Source organism: Lasioglossum baleicum, chromosome 6, assembly GCF_051020765.1.
Source record: "Lasioglossum baleicum chromosome 6, iyLasBale1, whole genome shotgun sequence".
In the NCBI taxonomy this organism is placed as follows: domain Eukaryota; kingdom Metazoa; phylum Arthropoda; class Insecta; order Hymenoptera; family Halictidae; genus Lasioglossum; species Lasioglossum baleicum.
This window is the reverse complement of record NC_134934.1, coordinates 13,253,839-13,274,078: the sequence shown is the minus strand read 5'-3', so window position 1 is coordinate 13,274,078 and position 20,240 is coordinate 13,253,839. Positions and strand designations below refer to the sequence as shown.

The following is a 20,240-nucleotide window of genomic DNA, read 5'->3' as shown; positions in this document are numbered from 1 at the left end:
TTATATTTTTTTGATTTGATGTCATTATGTTATATATCTACAATTATCTTTATCAGTACAATATTAATATACTCTCTGTACATAGATACGCATAGTACGACCACAGACGAGATATAGGAGTAGACCAATCAGTGATGTGATTGAACCCACCGTAACTCGCGCATGCGCGGCAATTTCAGCCTCAGTAACGTAACTATTTCGATGAAATCGGGTAGCTTGAGCACCCCGCAGACTTTTATAATTGAAACTTATTCTTTATTTTGAGGATGGGATAGGGAAAGAGCACTGCAATAACTACGCAAAAGAATACATAATCGTCTCTCGTCCATCAGTCGTCCCGCCAATAACACTGGTACATTCCCGCCAGAATAACTGCCTCAAGGCGTCAGGGCCCTGGCCGCCGTATGATTGGTCTACTCTTATACTGTCGGTATAACAGTATCTCTGGTGGTAGGACTGGTGTCTGTAGTAGTATCGGATGGTATATATCATGAGATTGCATTTCAGAAAAGAGTTATGAAAGCGGTTCAAGCAAAACCCGACAGTGGTCCGTAGTGCACGGGATGGATGAATTGTGGGAGAATTTTAAACAGTGTAGCACGTTTGATCAATTCTTTAATCAATACTAGATTCAGATTTGTAATAAATGAAAACTCTGACGTCATCTCTATCAATTATCTAAACAATTAACACTAACCGTACTACGACCAGTCAAATGACCAATTTCACATTTTTTATTTTTTAATTATTGGAATTATAAACATGCTTCCATCAGAGATTATTCAAGAAATTTCTTTATTTAATCACGTATTATTATAAAAATTTCGTAAAATCTAAATAAGTTCAGTCTTGTCATTTTTATAAATCAATGTGTATTCGACACCTTTTTGAGCCGGTACGGTTAGTTTTAAATGAATATTACTGTGTAGCGGTAGACTCTCAATCGTTATAAAAAATAGTATCGAATCATTTAGTATACATATACAACAAACGCGTTCGCACGTAATGACAAATCGCATGACTCTATAAATTCGCCGAAATCGGGCTAGGTAAATTCCACGAACGCCACGCAATTGGCCCAAATATTTTTGCGAGCCAGACTACTCCCACCAAAGTCTCTACACTAGAAATGCAATAAACACGTTCACATTTAGCATATACAGTACTAGTATATACTAGTAAAATACAGTATCCTATCAGACATACACAGGAAAACAGCTTTATCGATACGAGTCTTCCATAATCTGTTCCTTGACCTGTTCCATTAAAGATTCAAAATTAGCAGACTCCTATCACATTAACCAAAACTTTTGCCATTATTCTTCCTTAAATGTTATCACCCTAACTTCCATAAGCGCGGTAACTGTAATAAAGTCCACGAATTCTACTAATTAGAATGAATCACTGTCAAATGAAACGGCGCGGCGGCGGCGCGGCGGCGAAGTTCAATTAAGAAATCCATTCCGTTCGTCTTCTTCTTCGCGAAGCATCCCGGCCCCATTATTTCCACCAGCCCCGGTTTTCCGAGTGAAAATAACTCGCGAATTACTCATCGTTCCCATAAAACACGCCGAAAGCTCGTCGCGTCACGCCGCAGACGTATAAATTTCCCGGGACCGCACCGCGTCCGCGAATTTCGTGCAAAAATGCGAGTCTCGACGATGATCTTCATCGACGGGGCCGCGAAGGTACGCGAAACACGCGGCGGTGTCCGCTGTGGATTCGCTTGGGATCGACGGGTCGACAGAGAGCCGACGTGAAATCGTCGACGACGACGACGACGTCCGCGTCGAGGCGTCAGCGCGCGGCCAAGCCGGCTCGGCGCCAAAATCAGCTCGCCAGTCGCGCTTTCCGGTCGGTGTTTTATAAATACTGCAGACACTCGAAGAGTGCAGCGAACACAGGAGCCGCTGTAAAATCACAAATCCCGGCGGGCACAGTTACGGCTCGTTGAACGATACCAGCAAAAACGATCCTCGATCCGATCGAGGCACTTTCCCCGCGACGATCCTGGCCGCGATCTCCTGGCGAAAACCGCCCCCCGACAATGCCACCGCGGCTGACATTTTCGATGGATTAATTGTGGCACAAGCGAATTCTTGGAACGAAGTGCCAGAGAAGTGTGCGAGTGAGTGCTCGGGAATTGGAGGAGCCTCTTGCGAATCCCAATCGTCCGAGGAAAGTGATTAATTAATCTGTGCTTTTTTGTGATAGTGAAACTGTGAGATTCCGCGGTGAAACTGTTCCATAAGTGAATCGACGTCTAGTCACGTCCCTTGGTAAGATGGAATTTAATTTTTCTATGGATCCAGTTGATTAACTTCGAAACCTGTTTAGGAAATAATATTATTTATTGCCTCCGTAATCGAATCGAAGAATCTCTGGAACAGGGTTTCAAATGAAATATTTGATTCCCCGTAGGAAGGCCTGTTATAACCAAATGTAAGTCTATCCGTGCGAAGTTCGAATTCCCTTTGTCGAAACGAAATTAAGTCAAACCTCAGAGAAAGGTGACCGATATAGTTACCGCAATTTGGCGAATGAAGCGGTCCGTCTGTGCGTGTGTGCACCGGCCGAGATTTGCGGCGTTTCGTTGTCCAACTTGCGCAACAATTATCGCGATTCGAAAATACGTGCTTAAGCTGTATAGAGCAGAAACAACCGTGAAATTAGACGGAGGCCACTTACTTATTCTACAGGAATAATACACAACCGGGAATTATGTCCCGGAATCTGTAACGCTATTTTCGTCCGCGACACGTGTACTCCAGAATAACAACCGTCATTCCCGAATGCTGTAGAAACACTGTAACCTAGATCCGCTATAATTAAAAAGTCGTACACTAAAAGTCCATTAACTCTCCGATCAACGAGGAGGTGTCTCCCACCTTCTCCGAAACCGTGTTAAAAGCAATGCTTCGTTCCATCTCAGGACTCAGTTAGAAGAGGATACGCTGCAAGCTAACTAACTGACAGGTTTTCGATCCTTCTACCATGGTTGTTATTCAAATTCTTTTGTCCGACGGAACAACGGCGACACGTTCGATGCATCTCGCGCGAGAAAGAGAACGCCGCGTCGGGCACCGGCGCGTTTCTAAAATTTTTCACACTTTTTGCATTTCTTTCATGTCTCCACCTTTTCACTCCCGTTTCTCTGCAACGCGTATCGATGCTTTTCCCATCTCGCCGGTGCGCCTCGCATGAATGTTTCATGCGGCCGCCATGTTTCGCATCGCGAAACCACGTTCTCCTTCGGAAGTAGCCGAACATCAAACGTCGGGGGCGATTCTTTTCACGAGCCAGCCGCGCCGCGTTCGACGTATCTTTCTGCCTCGAGAAGTAGCTGTCCCGAAATCGCCCCCCTTTTCCTGCGGAGACGTCATTTGCCGAACACGTTTTTCTCTCTGTTGTTTCCAGTCGTGAACGGTCCGGGGTGCTTACGGAGCTTTGTAGCTCCGTGAAAACGCGTTGTTATACCCCGCGACCCGGCACAAAGGGAGCATTATCTAAAACTTACTCTCCCCCGGTCGGCGGAAACGCGAGCACGTGATCGTGGTTTAAGTAGCTTTCGACAAACTTTACCCCGCGCTTTGGCAAACGCTTTAATTCCCGACAGGATCAGAAAACGACACGACCAGCCGCATTACCCTCGCCCAAAATTCTATCCGTCGCGTCGGAGCGGCGTGCGATGTTTCGTCTGCTTTGGCAAATCCTCAGCAATATCCGCTGCACAGAATAAGGACCGCGCGTTTATTTCCTGCGAAAGACTGCCTTCGGCAGCTTCACACGCCCCTTCGATACCTCTTCGATGTTCTGACCCTCGACTGGGCGTGTGATTTAGCAAAATTCGAAAGAAACAGATGCAAAGTTTGAAAACTGTCTTATGGCGTGTGATTGGCTAAGGGTTAATAGATTATGAATGTTTATGACTCGCAGTAGAATTTCTTAAAAAATGATTCGGCAACAATGGCAACCCTGTCGTGATCGCTCCTTTCGTGATTATTTTTTAAAACAAGATTTTTATATTCTTTTTTGATATAACATAGGTATTGAGTCATTCTAATAAGCTTCCGGTAAGTAGCTGAAAAATGCTGATTTTAAATGTTTCACAATAATGAGGTAGAATTCATAATAAAGCGAAGTTTATGAAATTATAATTTCATAAAAATTCTGCTGACGCTCTAAAAAACAGGATAACTTTTTTAATATTGTACTATACGATTTGAACAATTTTGAGAAGCTAGAGCAATTAGTTTACTACGGATGTGAAAAGAAGTTTTTTTCAAAAATTGCAATAGATCGGAATTGTAGAAAAAATACTAAAACTTGCATTTTACAACCTTTTTCTGTGGGCCTATATTGAAAATTTAAAAAATACGTTTGTAGATCCGTGTCAATTAAACATATTCTGAAAATTTCGTCAAAATCGGTCGACGTTGTAATGAGTTAAAAACGTTTAAAGATGGTAAAAATTGCAGATTTTCACGATTTTCGACCTCTACCTGCAATAAGTCTAAGGATTCTTACATCTTTCAATGCCTGCCGTTTTTCCCCCATCAACCGATTACGATGAAACTTTCACAGTGCATATAATTGACACAGATCTACAAAACGTATTTTTTTAATTTTCAATATAGGCCACATAAAAAAGGTCGTACAATACAACCTTTAGTATTGTTTCTACAATTCCGAACAATGCATTTTTTGAAAAAAATTTCTTTTCACATTCTATGTATAGTAAACTAATTGCTCTAGCTTCAAAAAAAGTTCAAATCGTATAGTACAATATTAAAAACGATATCGTCTTTTTTAGAGCGTCCGAATATTATAATAATTCGGGTCACCGTAGTTTCGAAATAGTAAAAGATTTCTGAGAACATATTTGAATTGCTCGCATTCCGCAGACAGTCGGGAAAATGTGGAACAGTGAGCAAGGATGGTTCTTTTCCGGTAATGGAACAGCCCGATCAATGTAACAGAGTCACTTTCAATCTGTTCAGCGCAGAGTTCGACAGAGCGTTCACCGCGAAATGACAGAATGTGAGCCTCGCGGTCTCAGCGTCAACCACACCGGATTGTTAAACGCCATCCTGACTTTTGGCTTCCATTCGAGCCCGTGGCACAGGATCGACGACCGGCCGTCAGAATGAGCTTAATGAAGAAAGCCATCGGCGGCTCCATTCACAGGATACGAGAGTTCGAGCTCGAGAAGGTAACTCAATTCCGAAACGTGTCTTCGCCATACGGTCGACATTCTACCGGCGTTCACCCCTTAGACAATTCTTTCGATTGGCCTGATCGAATGAATCCTGATAAAAGTTCGTTACCGTAACGAGTTAAACGATTATGGTCCCATTCCCAGGAGATTCTTACCCTGCCACAGTCGAGAGTGAAATCGCCATTGTCCCTTTCCTCGAAATTGATTAATTCTTCGCTTCACGTAGAAATTTACTTGAAATTTACTGTTTCTCCACGAGGCAGTAAACCTCGAGTTTATATACGGAGCAACAAAAGCTCGAGTTGACAAAGGAGGTTCTCCAGACAGGCAGGCAGGCGGTCGGTCACGCACACAACCGCTATTTTTCCCGCGACCGATGAATCACCTCGGGAAAGACTTTCGAAACGAGTCGTTGCGCTGGAACGTTCGATCGTATGAAGATTGTATCGTAGCGCATAGATCCTTAAATTATTCGCCGACGGATTACGGGGCGGCGAGACCTGCGGTTTCCAGTCTCGGCTCGTCAGGATCCCGAAATAGTGATCGTACGTGGAACATTTACATCGGGACAGTAACGCGGGACGGCCAATCCTCCTCCTCTCTGGCACTAAACCAACTTTCGCCCGATGCCCACTTTATGACAATGCGCGATGCGATTGTAACCTTTAACACTTAACGCCGAGTTGTACGAGGAGAGCCAGTTCGCGGCCGAGCGTGTAATAAAGCAATCTCCGGGCCGGCGTATGTTCCCATTGTTCCAAAGGACAGGCAGTAAATCCTCTTCTCGAGGGGTTTCGAAAGTCTCTGGAAAATCGGGGACACACCGTGCATCTCGGCCGAAAGGTAACCCTTTCGCACCTATTTTCTGCCTTCGATCCGTGACATTATACCACAGACGCGACGCGACCTTCGAGGTCCGAGGACTTGGACGGCTTTTCGGTCGGGACGGCTATTGCTACTTACCGATGTAATATTACGCACGATGTGAATTATGAGGGAAGGAAATACTGGGGACGTTACACGCGCTCGGTCAAAGCCGGTTCTTTAAATTGTTTTGGTTCGTCTGACTTAGCCTGTCTAGAGTTGAACGCTTGGGGAGCTAGGCTAGGGATTTTATATATTTACGAGAAGAACGGATAGGCGAGGTATAGAAGTTAAGGGATAAGTAATTTACTACACAAATAATATTTTAAAAACAGTGTTCATAGTTCCATTCATTTTTGTGTACTTGTTATTTCATGAAGAGGCTTAGTTTCGATTCTCTGACAAGCTTAGAAAAATAAATTGGCTCTCTAAGACTGTCCTTGTTCTTTAGAATTTTTTGTTTTTTTTTATTAGGAAATTTTTTTCTTATGAGATTTATTACAACGTACATTACAGAGTAATAACATTGTCAGAAGTGAAGGAAAAGAAAAAAGGAGACCCTTAGGTAGGGATAGGATCGAGTTCAATATGTACTCACGAATCCGAGTCAATTTCAATAACCAAGTTTCATTTCACGGGTTTCGATTACTACTTAAAAGCGATAATGTTTCAATGATTATATTTGAAAAGTATTCATTTTATACAAACTGATATCGAACCTCGGAATGAGTACTCACAAGTTTCGAAAAGATACTTATAAGTACTTCGATGTTGAAAGGAATCGAATCTTTCACGAGTAGTACTCGAATCGTATAAATCAGAACTGCATAGTAGGTTTTAAGCACTTTTTTTATTAAATCCGTAACTATTTAAGAATAACATTTCCGATAGATTATGAAATTATATAGTTGTACATGTTGAATTAAATTATGCATCAGAGGACAACATAATTGATTTTAAAGGTAAAAAATATAATGATTAGAAAAGTCAGAGAATTTCCGGTACGATATTCAGAAAAGTTTCGAATCTGTTCCACCAAGATTCGAATATACATACTTGCAAGTATTATTTCCGTTTACCAAAGTACTTGTAAAAGGTTCGAAACTGTCTGGCATAGGTTCGAGTATACTTAGGAGTACTATTTCTGTTTTTCGAAGTACTTATAGAGAGTTCGAATTCAATCAATCAAAGTTTGAACCTGTTTGCGAGGTACTTGATCCCATCCCTACCCTTAGGCACTATGCAGGTACATAGGTTCGAAGTAGTTATTCAGGATTCTTTTAACCAATTTCACAAAAATGCAGGTCGTTTAGTCTACATTGAAACGTAAATTCAAACAATCGAGTCTGACAATACTCTCATTGATCCGCCGCGTACAAAGCAGCATTATACACGTGTCCTTGGGTGCAATCATAGAATCTAAAATTTGTGAACTTATACAAACCGAATAATCGTCGAACCTGAATCCCCGAACATCGTTATGTGCGTCGTAGTAATATAAATTACGTTAGCGCCTCGGAGGGCCAATTATTTCGTTGCAACTTTCGCTGCCATAAGGAAGAGCCGACTGTCGCCAGCCCGACAAGATTCGTCAGCGAAAGGTGCAAGTATTACATCAAACTTCTGCGAAGTTCGGTCGACTTCAGTTACTCAACAGAATATACACCAGAAGAGTCCGTAAGACAAAACGCTTCGAGTCCAAACTTCCCCGGCGAACTATATCGAAGTTCCGGGCAACTTCCGACAATTCGCAATTCCGTCGCGTCCCGTACGTCTAACCGCTCGCCCGGTATAGTTCCTCAAACCGTACCACCTCTAGCGTTCCGGGTACGGATCGGGACGTTTTGCTCGTTCAATTATGCATCGAATCGGCGAATCGAGTCGCTTGGCGCGTCGAAAAACGTTCTTGGATCTTCTCGTTATATCCGGAAGCCACTCCTTAACCCCTTGTCGTATTTTAACGAGTCACACTCGTCATGAAGATTTTAACGAAGTCTAACAAATATGAATGTTACGCGTTTCTTTTCAGATGAAATAAAATTTGATTCGTTTGCAATTAATATTTAACCATTAAAATTAACTTAGCTATACAAAAAATATAAATTTTATTTTCGCTTCTACGACATTTTTGGGGATAAAAACGTTTTAATCACCGTAACTGTAAAGAAAATGGTACGGCATGGGGTGAAGGGGGTAGACTCGTTTCCAGGATTGCAAGGGTGCGGGATGCGCCTTCTCATTTCATCGTCCTCGAAAGTCCTATTTTTACGTTTACGAGACGTAATTTGCATTATTCGGCAGCATGTAGCTGTCGCAGCTTTATGAAAATAGCTCCATGCGCAACTGTATGCTTCCGAATAATGCAAATTACGCCTCGTAAATGTAAAAATAGGACTTTTGAGGGCGATCTGCGGCCTAGATTGATCTTTTATCCAGCGCTTTGGCTTTTGACAAACCTCATCTTTGCATTATCGAGAAATGAGAAGGCACGTCAAACGAGTCAACCCCCGTCAGGAGGTATGTATTCTTATTATCGAGGCCGTCTTATCGAATTTTTTTCGGAAAGATTATTGAACCTTTTGCGTTGAGATTTTGCACACATATTTATTAGCATTTCACGTATGCGTGTGATTTTTTTTCAAGTAAAAATAATGAAAATTGCACGAGTTATATATTTTTGATCGGGAATGGAAAATTAAAATTGTTTATGAATTAATACGAATGTGTTTACGACCCGAACTAAAAGAACAACGTGACGGACGGAATGCCGCGCCGTCGTGAGTGGAATTAAAAATAGATGGTCGAGACGGACATAGTCCATTCTCGATGGTCTGACTTCACCGGCTTTTCGCCATCTACCGTCCCTTTCGCGATCCGAATCGATTTCGGGGGAAGTTGCAGCTGTTCCGTTGGGTCTCGCACGTTCCCCTGGATCGGTCCGCGATCCATCGCACCAGCTGAGCCGCCGTACTTTCTTCTCCCGAACAGGTGAATCTGATCGACGAGTTCGATATCCTGCAAATCGTCGGCGAAGGATGGTTCGGCAAGATCCTGCTGACCGAGCACCGCAGCACCCAGACCGAGATGGTGCTCAAGGCTCTGCCAAAGGCGTACACCGGCATCTCCGACTTCTTTCGCGAGTTCCATTACGGTTTGCACCTGGCGGCGCACAGAAACATCATCACCACCTACGACGTCGCATTCGAGACCGCCGGGTTCTATGTTTTTAGCCAGGAGTACGCCCCCTTAGGTGAGAACATGACCTATACTCGATCCTACGACACTAGTCAGTAAAAGTAAACAACTGTATACATATACTTACATACCAGCCAATTGAGTGTGACAGAGTCTTGGGCAGTATAATCTCATAGACGCGGCATGTGTATAGTATGTGTATAGGGAAGCCGAGAATCCGGTGAAGCAAAGATGACTGGAACACATGACATCACAAGATAATTCCTAAGATATCCTGTTCATTCTTTTCGTGTACACAGTGTTCCAAAACGCCGAAAAGCTGAAAACCTTTCTAAAAACACCGTGTACTAAGGTTTTTGAGGTCGCTGATCGCAAATTCAATGTTATTTTTAAATAATATTAAAATTTTCCCTCAATTTTTAATTTTTTTTAAATTACAATGAATTTACTCAATTTTTTATATCATGTTAAAATTAAGATAAATGTATGACATTGAAAATCAATAGAAAATAATTTAAAAAATAGTAATAGAAGCTTAATTATTATATTAAAAGCCTAATATTAATTTCTTATATTTTTATAAGAATATAAACGTTCTTCTATCTATGGAAATTTGTTTAAACATCAAAGTGAAACATCGATGTTTCAAATAAATGCTCATTCATAAAAAAACTGTGGGATCGGGTGTACCGTTGTTTCTTTAGCGACAAGGTCTTACGTTGCTGATGGATTTTGGTGTAATTGTGCAAAGATATTTTTCTAGACGGAAACAACGTTTATTTTGCATAAAGATCCGCGGTCTAATCATCACATCCCTATATAGTAAAGGGTGCGTAACTTTTCCGTCAATCAAAGTGTCCGCGGAAGAACGAGAAACTCGGAGAACCCCTTACGCGCGGCAGCGTGCAATTAGTTCGCCATTAATCTTTTTGCACGTACTGGCTGAGTGATTAATGGCTTGATGAAGAAGTTAATTGTACTGTAAATACCTCGTATCCTTGGAAAGACGCTAGAATTCACGCACCGTAAAATTATTAATAATCTAGCTGAAGATGAATATTCCAATTGACTAATTGAATCATTGCCTATAACAATTTCCCGAGAAACAATATTTGACTTTCTACCACATTCTTCGCTCCCCGCCTAAGATCTAATTAATTAGGATCCACCTTTGGCCGGACAGTCACTATCACGGAGTCATTAATATCGTTCGTGGTTTTCCATTTTTCAGGAGATCTAACGTCCAACGTGACAGAGACGGGTTTAGGGGAGTTGCATGCGAAGAGGGTGGCCAGACAATTGGCTGCAGCGGTGTATCACATCCACAGCCGCGAATTGGTGCACCGTGACATCAAGCTGGACAACGTGCTCGTCTTTCGCAGCGACTTTTCGCGGATCAAGCTCTGCGATTTCGGCGAGACCAGACGGGTGAACACCGTGGTGCGACGACACAACGAGTGGCTGCCATACTCGCCGCCCGAGGTATTGCAGATCGACACTGACGAGACGTACAAGTAATTATACGATTGACCATTACCAGTAATTACCTTGCCCACTTGTAACGTTCCAATAATGTTCGCGAAATTGCGTCGATTTCATCTCTGATATTATATTTTCGAAGAAACCGATAGTCGTCCATTCACAGTGCTTTATCTTCCCGGTGGTGGTTGATCATTTCCGCTTCCGGAAGACTAATGCACACCAGTAATGAGAGTACAGTCGGAGCTTGGAGAATCGTATTTCAGGATACAAAGGACATCCCTGTAATATGTGGGACCACTTTGGGGGTGGATTAAATAGTTGAGCACTTGCTCCCGAATTATGGAGTTATGCGGACCCTCATAAGACATTTACAGTCGCGCACTGCTTATGAGACGGTTAGGCTCTCAGCTGGGATTTATGCTTGCTCTGATGTTCATGAATTTATATCGTTCTACGGCGCATAATTGTGCAAGTTTAACGATTTTTTTCAAGGTTAAAAAACGTTCGTACCATAAACTCACTATTTTTTTCATATTCTGCAATGTTTCAGCTTTAATGTAAAAAAATCATCACTCTATATCATTTCTATCGAAAGTTCTTTGATTTTGACATAGAATTCGTCGGTTTGTCCCACATTGTTCTCGATTCATGTATTACAAGATGCCATTGTTTAGAAATCCTAATAATTATTTATGGGGGTAGTCTAGTTTCCAGGATTGGAAGGGTGTCAGATGCGCCTTTTCACTTCTCGCTAATGCAAACATGGGGTTTTTCAGTAGCCAAAGCGCTAGATAAAGGATCAATCTAGCCTGGAGTCGCCCTCAAAAGACCTATTTTTACGTTTACGAGGCGTAATGTGCATTATTATAGAAAATGTTCTAGATTCTCGAAAGTATCGGGGTTCTCGCAAATTTCAGGGTTTTCAGTACTCGGTTACTGTTATAAGACTCGCTGTAGAAGCAATTGTGGCATGAGATTTCCAATATTTGAGGCGTTTCCGAAAACCCGCTTTATACAATTTATTCATTGAATCTTCTTTTCTTAATCCGGATCCTTTCGAGAATCTCGATAATTTCGAGATCCATTTCCAGAAGACAGGCTGCATGCTGCCGAATAATGCAAATTACGCCTCGTGAACGTAAAAGTAGAACTTTTAAGGGCGACTGCAGCCTGGATTGATCTTTTATTCTTTGATCTTTAAAAAACCCATCTTTGTATTATCGAGAAATGATACCCTTAAGAGATGTATTAGCTCTATGTTAATCGAATTAGCGGAATATTACAGCCTCCGAAGTCATGTGCATCTTTAGAAGTAATTGTTTAAAGATTTGAGTCAAACAGTCAATTGTTATTCAATCATTCTTATATAAATGTTGTGAGTATAGTTAATGTTCACGTTAAAAGTTCACTTGGGGGATAAACCCACCTCCAAAGTCAATCTCGCAGCCAATATAGCAACATTTTTGTATGTTCAAATGAGTTCAGATGCTGTTTCGTGAATGTTCACATTTCTGAAGTTGTTAGATTCGCTACGAGTACAAGATATCAGCGTGTTTTGCAGAGTACAGAATTTTTTCGGTGGAGTTGGAATTGTTAAAAGAATTTCGGTTGGAGCGCCGCGGGTTTTGGAAGGCTCTCTGAATGAAGCTCGAACAAGCTGCGCACGAGTTATAAGAATCATACGAGGCGAAAACGTGAATGACATTATCTCGGACGACTTGTTCAGTGTATTACGTTTCACGGTTTCAGAGCCCTCACGTCGCACGACGTCTGGCAATTCGGCATTGTCCTATTTGTCTGTCTGACCGGATGCCTGCCGTGGCAGAAGGCGGCGTTGGACGACCCGCGGTACACCAGATATCAAAACTGGCACAACGCGACGCTCAACATAGCCAAGAAACCGAAATTATTTCAGCTGATCAGCTCGCGGGCGCAGAGGTCAGTTTCTTCGAATGTGTGACGCGGACCAGGCGCCAGCAGTCACGAAACTTTAATGACTCCTATCTTATCTGGAAACCGAGCCATCGTCTGCTTGGAAATTTCGAAACGCGAGACGAGTGTGACGATATAATTAATTCTTATTCACGTTGTTCCATTTCCAAAAAACACGGTCACTAACAAAATCTGAGGACACATCAAATCATTCTTGAAACGGTTGCACATAATTAGATCTATCGCAGAACTGCTGTCTCGGTGTATCTTCTCATACTTTCCACCCATTTTTGCCTTACACTTAAATCTACAACAATTTTATTTATTCATCACTTTACCACGCTTATACTAACTTGCTGTGTTGTTGTGTGCGTCAAATCTTGTAATCGAATTTTAAACCTCTCTCATATTCCAATCTTGCTGAAATTTTGTATACACACACCCTCTTCCGATGACAATAAAAGCAGAAAATAAAATATATAAAAAAAACTTTTTAAAAACCACGTTTATATTAAAATGCACTAAAAAGGAGAAAATAATTTTTTTTCCTGGTTCTCCATAAAATACCGAATCCAGTTAAATGATTAATAATATTTTTCCCCAAAATTTTAAGCAATTAGTTCAAAATTTCTTCTGTTGTAAAATTAGTGTCAGAATAGATAGAAATATTTAATATAAAAAATAAAATCATGACATTAGTGACGATAAAAATAAAAGCGTGGTGCGCTGAACTATATTGACGTAGTTTTCGTAATTTTCTATCTATTCCGGCACTAACTTCATAACAGAAGAAATTTTGAACTAATTGCTTAAAATTTTGGGGAAAGATATTATTAATCATTTAACTGGATTCGGTATTTTATTGGAGAACCTGGGAAAAAATTATTTTCTCCCTTTTAGTGCATTTTAATATAAGCGTGGTTTCTAAAAAGTTTTTTTTAAATATTTTATTATTTAGCAATGTTGAAAACAAATATTTCAAACATATATGAAAAATATGAAAACGATATTGATACTATAGGTCGAAATTGACCCGGCCACCGCTTTCGAAGGGTTAAACGAATACATCGAACGACAACAGCATGGCAGAAAAATAAAGTATTTAGCAGCACCGGAAACATAAAATGGGCGAATTTTTATCAGCGAAGCGAACGAACACAATTTTCGAAGTTAACTTGCAAGAATAGAAATTACACAACCCGATAAAACAGTCTCCGTTCAACGAAAAATCAAACGGTCTTTACTGTTCTGTGTTTTGTCTGCACACGCGCGTGGTAAACGCATAAAATCCGCGGTCTACTTACGAGAGCACTCGAACGTGGCCATTAAAAGTTTCGAGAACAGCTGAATGATACCAAGTACTTCATAAGCTCGTGGAATAAACCAGTACAGATCGAACCCGGTGACACGAATCGTAGGCACGAAATCGATCGCTATTCACGAGTATCAAACTCGTCGCTAGCTTCGAGAAGTTGGTAAAAAAGAAAGAATTTCTATGCACTGATGTTCCCCCGGAGAAAACAATCATACGACTAAATTATCTGGGGGACACATAAACCGGAATCTGTGGGGATGCTTTTAGCCTCGGTTTATTTTCGAAATAAGCGCGATGACGGCCACGGATGCAGCAGCACGCGTTCAATAGTTTATTGTCCCAAAAGAAGATCATTAAACGTGTTCGGCGGGTCGGTCGACTAAGTCATAAATCGGTGGAGGACTAATTTAGCTGTACATAAACACTGATTGGTTTGGTTGGTTTGGTTGGTAACAGTCGATACTTGTAATTAGTATTATCTGTATAGTGAGACACCTAACTTCGATTTAGATCTAGATCTCTTCTATTTGGAACTGAACTCTTTAATGTTCCAGCTTTGAATTTATTAGAAAACGTTTCCGACATAGCCAGATAAGATAAGAGAAGTATATTAATGCTTTCAGAATGTAAAAAAATATGTCACGAAGTCTTCATCATGAAATGTGCCGTATAAACTCACAATTCCTAAAATTACATTCACCGCTATAGATGATCTAACACGTCCGCTAATGCAATTTGTTTTGCTGCTTACCATCCACCTAAACACCTCCAAATTTTTCCACTGACTTCCGGTCCGTGCCGTATAGTGTAGATCGACCTTAAAACCGTTCAAGTCCGTAACAAAGTCTCGTTTCCCAGAATGTTCAAACGCCTACTGGACCCGAAAGCGGAGAAGAGGCCCGCGAGCGTCTTGGAGGTAAACAAATACGTGGAGGACCGTTGGCTGGCGAAACTAGGCGCGGAGAAGGCGATGAACGGTAACGATCCCTCGAAATTAAACCTCGCTGACTCGTCCGGCGTCTACTTGATTGGCTTCGCGTTTGCACAGGTGGCGCGGACGAGAGGGACGAGCTGTGTCCCTCGATGTACAGCTTCCACAGCTCGTTGGAGGAGAAGAATCAGCTACTGCACACACTGACGACGTACGGCGTGGAGACGACAGTGGACCGTTCGAAGAAGAAAGACCGTATCAGAGAGTGGATCCAGGCTAGCGCGATAATCGAGGAGTACGAGGAGGACGACTCGGATCTGAACGAGGACATCCGGATCTACGAGGAGGAGGAAGAGCCGAGCTCGATGAAAGGCAGACACTTCCCGGAGACGCGGGTCAAGACGAGCGACACCAGGAGACAGAAGCACAGAGCAGACACGTCCGCGCCGAGAAAGCGGCAGACCATTAAGCCCACCGAGAGGAAGATTCCATTCGCGCCGCAAGTGGCTGAAGAACGGGAGACGATCGCCCGGTTTGCCAGCTTCCCGAACGGCGACCCAAGCCTGGCGATCCTGAAGAACGGGACAAACGGGACCTCGTTACCATCTACCGTACCCCAGAAACTAAACGACACAACGGAAGAGACCAAGTCGATCAATGGCATGAACGGTCAGCTCAACAAGTCGCACCTGAACAGCTTCAACAGTCCCCAAGATGTTCCCATAGCCACAACCAGCGGCGTTCCTAAATCGAATTTAGAGGAGCCTCCAACCTCGAACTCGCAGGATCGAAACGGTTCGCAGGTTGATCGTAGTCTTCCCGGAAGTCCGCAGATTCCCACCAGGAAGCATCGGTCGCATACCGCCCCGTTTCCAGCGCCGACCTCTCCGGTGCTGAACGGAAGCCGCGCGGATTCGGTGAAGAAGAGCCAGTCGATCACGGCGCTTTCGGGCTCGCAGACGGACAGATCGGTTTTGCCTCGCGAAACGGACAGGTCACCGGCGCAGGCAGTGGCACAGGCACAGAAACAGGCTCAGGCTCAAGCGGACGTCGGCCAATCGTCGACTTCGCCGGCGATGGCTCGGGGCGAGAGGTCGAATCGATCCGCGGCCCAATCAATGTCTCGAGTAGAAAATCAATCCGCGGTAATGCCGGCGGCACCGGCAACGGCAACGGCGGCGGTAGCGACTCGAGTGGAGAATCAATTGAGTAACGCTCCGCCGGTAGCCCGAAACGAGAAATCCGCGGCCGGGCCGGCCCCCCCGGCAAATCCGCTGACGATGTCGGTCGCCTCTCATCTAGTCATGCAGAGCTTCAACGCGTTGCAGGGGATGAACACCGTCCCAACGGTGCCGAACGAGTCCAACGCTAATCCGAAGACCGGTTCGCAAGCAACGCCCAAGACCAGCCCGACCTCCACGCCCGCGAGGACTTTGACCCCGAAGAACAGCCCCGCGAGAACGTCCACGCCGCCGAGACCGAGGAACAACGGCCACCGCGTCGAGGAACCGGTCGCCTACCGCAAAGACCCCTACGAGCACTACGGCATCGCTCAGGGTGTCATCCTGAGGACCGAGAACGCGCGCAGAGGCTCCCTCGAGAGCACCAGCAGATCCGTCAGCAATTGATCAACGACCGATCTCTCTCGCTTTGATGATGGATGACGGCACAGACCGCGCGGAATTTGCTTGGGCTTTGGGGGATGATCCGTGCGGCTCGTTGCTCGATGCTCGAGCCTCAACGATCAGGCTTACGATGGAGATATCATGTTCTTGGACAACGCACTGGGATCCCGGCCTGATTAACCTGACTGATGCTCGATTGGCCCAAGAATGCTCCGACATTGAACCGAGCTCGAGGAGCAACATCTTCAATGGAGACTGAAGACCTTGAAGAGCATCTACGAGAGCTACAATGTAAATAGTAGATTATTCTGGAGACCAATTTGTTAACTGGTATACGAAGCTGAATAGTACAAACGGTGCCTTGCAATGTCACGATTGATGAATGAAAGAGGAATTGTCGACGTGAGAATTTTCATTGAAGTTCGCAAGAGAGTATCAAAGAAAACTGTCGGGAAACTGTTGGAAAATAGAGGACGTGCTGCAACACAATTATTTAGGACAAATCGGACGTCGCCGAAAGTACTTCCGCCCAATGAATCATTGAGAGAAGAGCACGGCTACGACGACACATGTCGCAGCCGCGGCGGGGAGGAGACGTTCGTCTACGTCAATCGTAAGAATGCAGGAGGTTACATAATCAGGCGAATGATCTATATAAAAATCGGACTGATCCGTGAAGCACGTGGGAACCCCGCTCCACCACTCTTATCCGACTTTGTATCGAACGTTATGACACCGCTCAGAAGCTACCGTTTGTTGGACGCGAGCCACGGGCATCGGCGCTATAGTGATTCTTGTATTCCCCGATCACGATCCTCGCGTGCATAGATCGCGCTCCGCCGAGCAGTGTCACGAGTTGTTTGTTTATCGTCGATGGATCATCGGAGAAATGAATGAGGTAATGATGCCGAAGTATTCTACGATCGTGGATGATTACGTGGATCACGAATGTACATTGAACGAGCGTCGTTTCTTTCAGGGGCGATTTGCATATCCGCGATCGTCGATCAACTGGACGAGAATCGACGAATGCTGGGAAAATGGTGGATCGATCGTTCCTGTGATCGTTTACCCCGCCTTGCTCTTCGATCGACGGGGAGCAGCCGGAGATTCCTCGGCGATTTAATTAACTGATTGCGACATTCGATTTCGGCCGTCCCCGGGACGGTATTAGCGTAATTGAAATGTAAATATTACATTACACACCGCAAGAGGTTCCTGTTCCTCGTGAGCTGTCCAAGGTGTGGCCGGCGGAATGTGACTGTGAATTAACTGGATTGTGGTACTAGGACCCGTAGAATGATTCCCGACCGTTCCTATTTCACGATCTTCCCGCGTTCCATTCGTCATGCTGAACGACTCTTTGTTAAACGGACGCTTAATATGTATATACGATGCGCTGAACAACCCGATTATCTGTATTCCGTGAATAAACGACGGTAGAACGTGTTGCGACGAGCTTCAGTCGATCTCGAGATTATGTAAGTTTATAATCATTGCGAGTCTTCGTGCAGGGAAAATGTAAGCTTCGAACCTGAAGACTCAGCGTTTTTTTGTGTATGAATTTATTGGTAAATTAGAAAACTCCAAGGAGCGACATCACTCGTATTGAAATCTGTTCAAGCTTTTCTTTTGCTTTTGTAATTTGAAGTACTCTGTGGTAAAAGAAGCATGACTCGAGATGATGTTAGTTATACGGAGCGAACCAGCTAGGTTCGCAATGTAGAAAGTATGTTTACGACTAATAGTTATCTAAAATGCAAATCACCTCGCTACGGGGATGCTGATGGTGGCCTTATTAAGGCGAATTTTTCGTCGAGTTACATTTTCTATGGTTGATTCCGTTAGAGACGTTAACCGCAAGCTTGCATCTACAGTTTCATTGGGAGATCTCTAGGATGAACGCGACGCTGTTGAAACTGTCGAAATAAACCTTGTTGACACGCTGTAAGCAACGTTTGCTAACTTTAGAAATACATACGCTAGAGAAGTGAAGTCTTTCGGTATTCTTTTGAGACACGAACGAGACGAGCAACATGAATGAATATTATTTAAGCTCCTGATCTTTCCTCGATTTACACTGAATCTACGTTTTGAAACCTCCCATTTTTTAAGAGAAATTATACTATTCTATTTTACGTGATAAGGATAATCAATAAATCAAGAAATCACGAATTTTTGAACCAGAAAAATTATAAAATTGAATTTTCTTTTTACCTAGAACCACCTTTTTTATTACAAGCAATTCTTGTTTGTTTAACTTCAGGTCCTGGGCATTACAAAGATAATTTAGATTTTGCAGGTTCCTTCAACCGTAAGAATCGAAAGAAAATTCACCCTTATGTTAACAAATTTTTACCTTCGAACCAAACCCACCCTGTGAACTTTAAAAACTTTCCAATTTCCAAAGGAGACAAAGAAGCCACCCTTAATCAGGATCCAGGCTGGTCTGGGGCGATCTAAAAACGGTGTTTATCGCGACCGAAATCATGCTATTAATACCTCTTGGCGAGCATTCCCATGGTCGATGAGGGCCCCATAAATACCGGATCTCCGGAAAGTGAATTGTTTCGCCGCGATAGGCATTCTTCTTTTTCTCTCTCCCCGGGTTCGTTCGTGTATCTCGTTGCCGCGTAATTAATTACGAATAAAACGAGGCAAGGAGAAGTGGGGGGTCGAGGCGATACACGGGGGTCGAGGTTGGAAATACTCGATATTCCCGACACGCGGTGCGTAGTCGTCGACGGCGCGGCGTCGTCGTCGGCGTCGTCGTCGTCGTCGAGCCGACACAGCCACCGGAGGAGGGTCACGGGGGTACGTGTCTGGCGATATGGAAATAATTACCGGGCGGGGCGAGGCACGAATTAATTAAGAGATACGTAAGTAGCGTACATTGCGCACGAGATGCAATTACGTCGTCTTTGAATCTGCGGCGCAGCCAACGCCCGGCAGATACGTATAACGAGCCCCGAGCCGGTCAGCCAGGCCTTTGACATCGTTCCTCAGTGGTCCAGAATTCGGGAATAATTGGACAAGAAATTTCTGCATACATTTATCCGCGGAAATCGCAAATGAATGTGTCGTTACCAGGGGAAATGCTGAAATAAATGCTAATTTCTCTGAGGGATCTGTCGCGAATGCCGAAACGAGTCCCAATTTTGTTGAAATTTATGTATCCGCTTTACTCTGTGCTTGCCTGAACGGTAAAAGCAATGCTAATCAATTTCCTGCGGTCGATACACGATCATGGCAAACTTTAAAATAGAGTAGGTAACTATTAAGTCATTGCTAGACTGCGGATTTTATGCATTTATGACAAAAACGGGCACGCACAATTTAAAGCAGTGGACATGTTAAAAATATTTAAGAACGTCAATGTATTAGTTTCAGCTTAATAGGATAATTAAAAGAAGATTGCAATTTCTATTTGGCTCCTGTGTCTTGGAATCAATGCGAACATTTTTTTATTTTGCATAAAGATCCGCAGTCTAGTCATTGCCGTATGATTTTTTAACAACTGTAATTATCAGAATTTCTGTCCTTATTATTGTACTAGATGGAAGAGACAATTTATATTCATACAAAAACCGGTAAAAAGTTGCTAGATTCATGGCACGTATATTTTCGTCTACCCGCATTTTTATTTCGCCTTTGTGTACACCGGAAACGAAACTCGAG

The 20,240-nt window shown here is 43.4% G+C and overlaps 1 protein-coding gene across 3 annotated transcripts; it reads left to right on the top strand.

Annotated features, from left to right (window-relative positions):
* Positions 1 to 1,521: 1,521 nt before the first annotated feature.
* On the top strand, positions 1,522 to 19,566 carry LOC143209478 (uncharacterized). Of its 3 annotated transcripts, none has more exons than XM_076425153.1 (9): positions 1,522 to 2,128; positions 2,215 to 2,279; positions 5,006 to 5,212; positions 9,071 to 9,332; positions 10,509 to 10,791; positions 12,509 to 12,697; positions 14,865 to 14,983; positions 15,055 to 17,460; positions 17,542 to 19,566. In XM_076425153.1, exons 3-8 carry the CDS (start codon positions 5,147 to 5,149, stop codon positions 16,563 to 16,565), a joined length of 2,430 nt encoding a protein of 809 aa, XP_076281268.1. In that variant the 5' UTR covers positions 1,522 to 2,128; positions 2,215 to 2,279; positions 5,006 to 5,146; the 3' UTR covers positions 16,566 to 17,460; positions 17,542 to 19,566. The 3 variants fall into 3 exon arrangements, with proteins under 3 accessions (XP_076281268.1, XP_076281267.1, XP_076281266.1); XM_076425152.1 differs by having other exon boundaries at positions 5,001 to 5,212; XM_076425151.1 differs by having other exon boundaries at positions 1,522 to 2,279; positions 5,001 to 5,212.
* The last annotated feature ends 674 nt before the right edge of the window (positions 19,567 to 20,240 follow it).

What these genes read in the sequence shown, in the direction of transcription:
- LOC143209478 (XM_076425153.1), top strand. Translation starts at nt 5,147, where the DNA reads ATGAGCTTAATGAAGAAAGCCATCGGCGGCTCCATTCACAGGATACGA. An exon ending in GAGAGTTCGAGCTCGAGAAG is followed by an intron (nt 5,213 to 9,070) that starts GTAACTCAATTC and finishes TCTCCCGAACAG; the next exon opens with GTGAATCTGATCGACGAGTT. An exon ending in GACACTGACGAGACGTACAA is followed by an intron (nt 10,792 to 12,508) that starts GTAATTATACGA and finishes TCACGGTTTCAG; the next exon opens with AGCCCTCACGTCGCACGACG.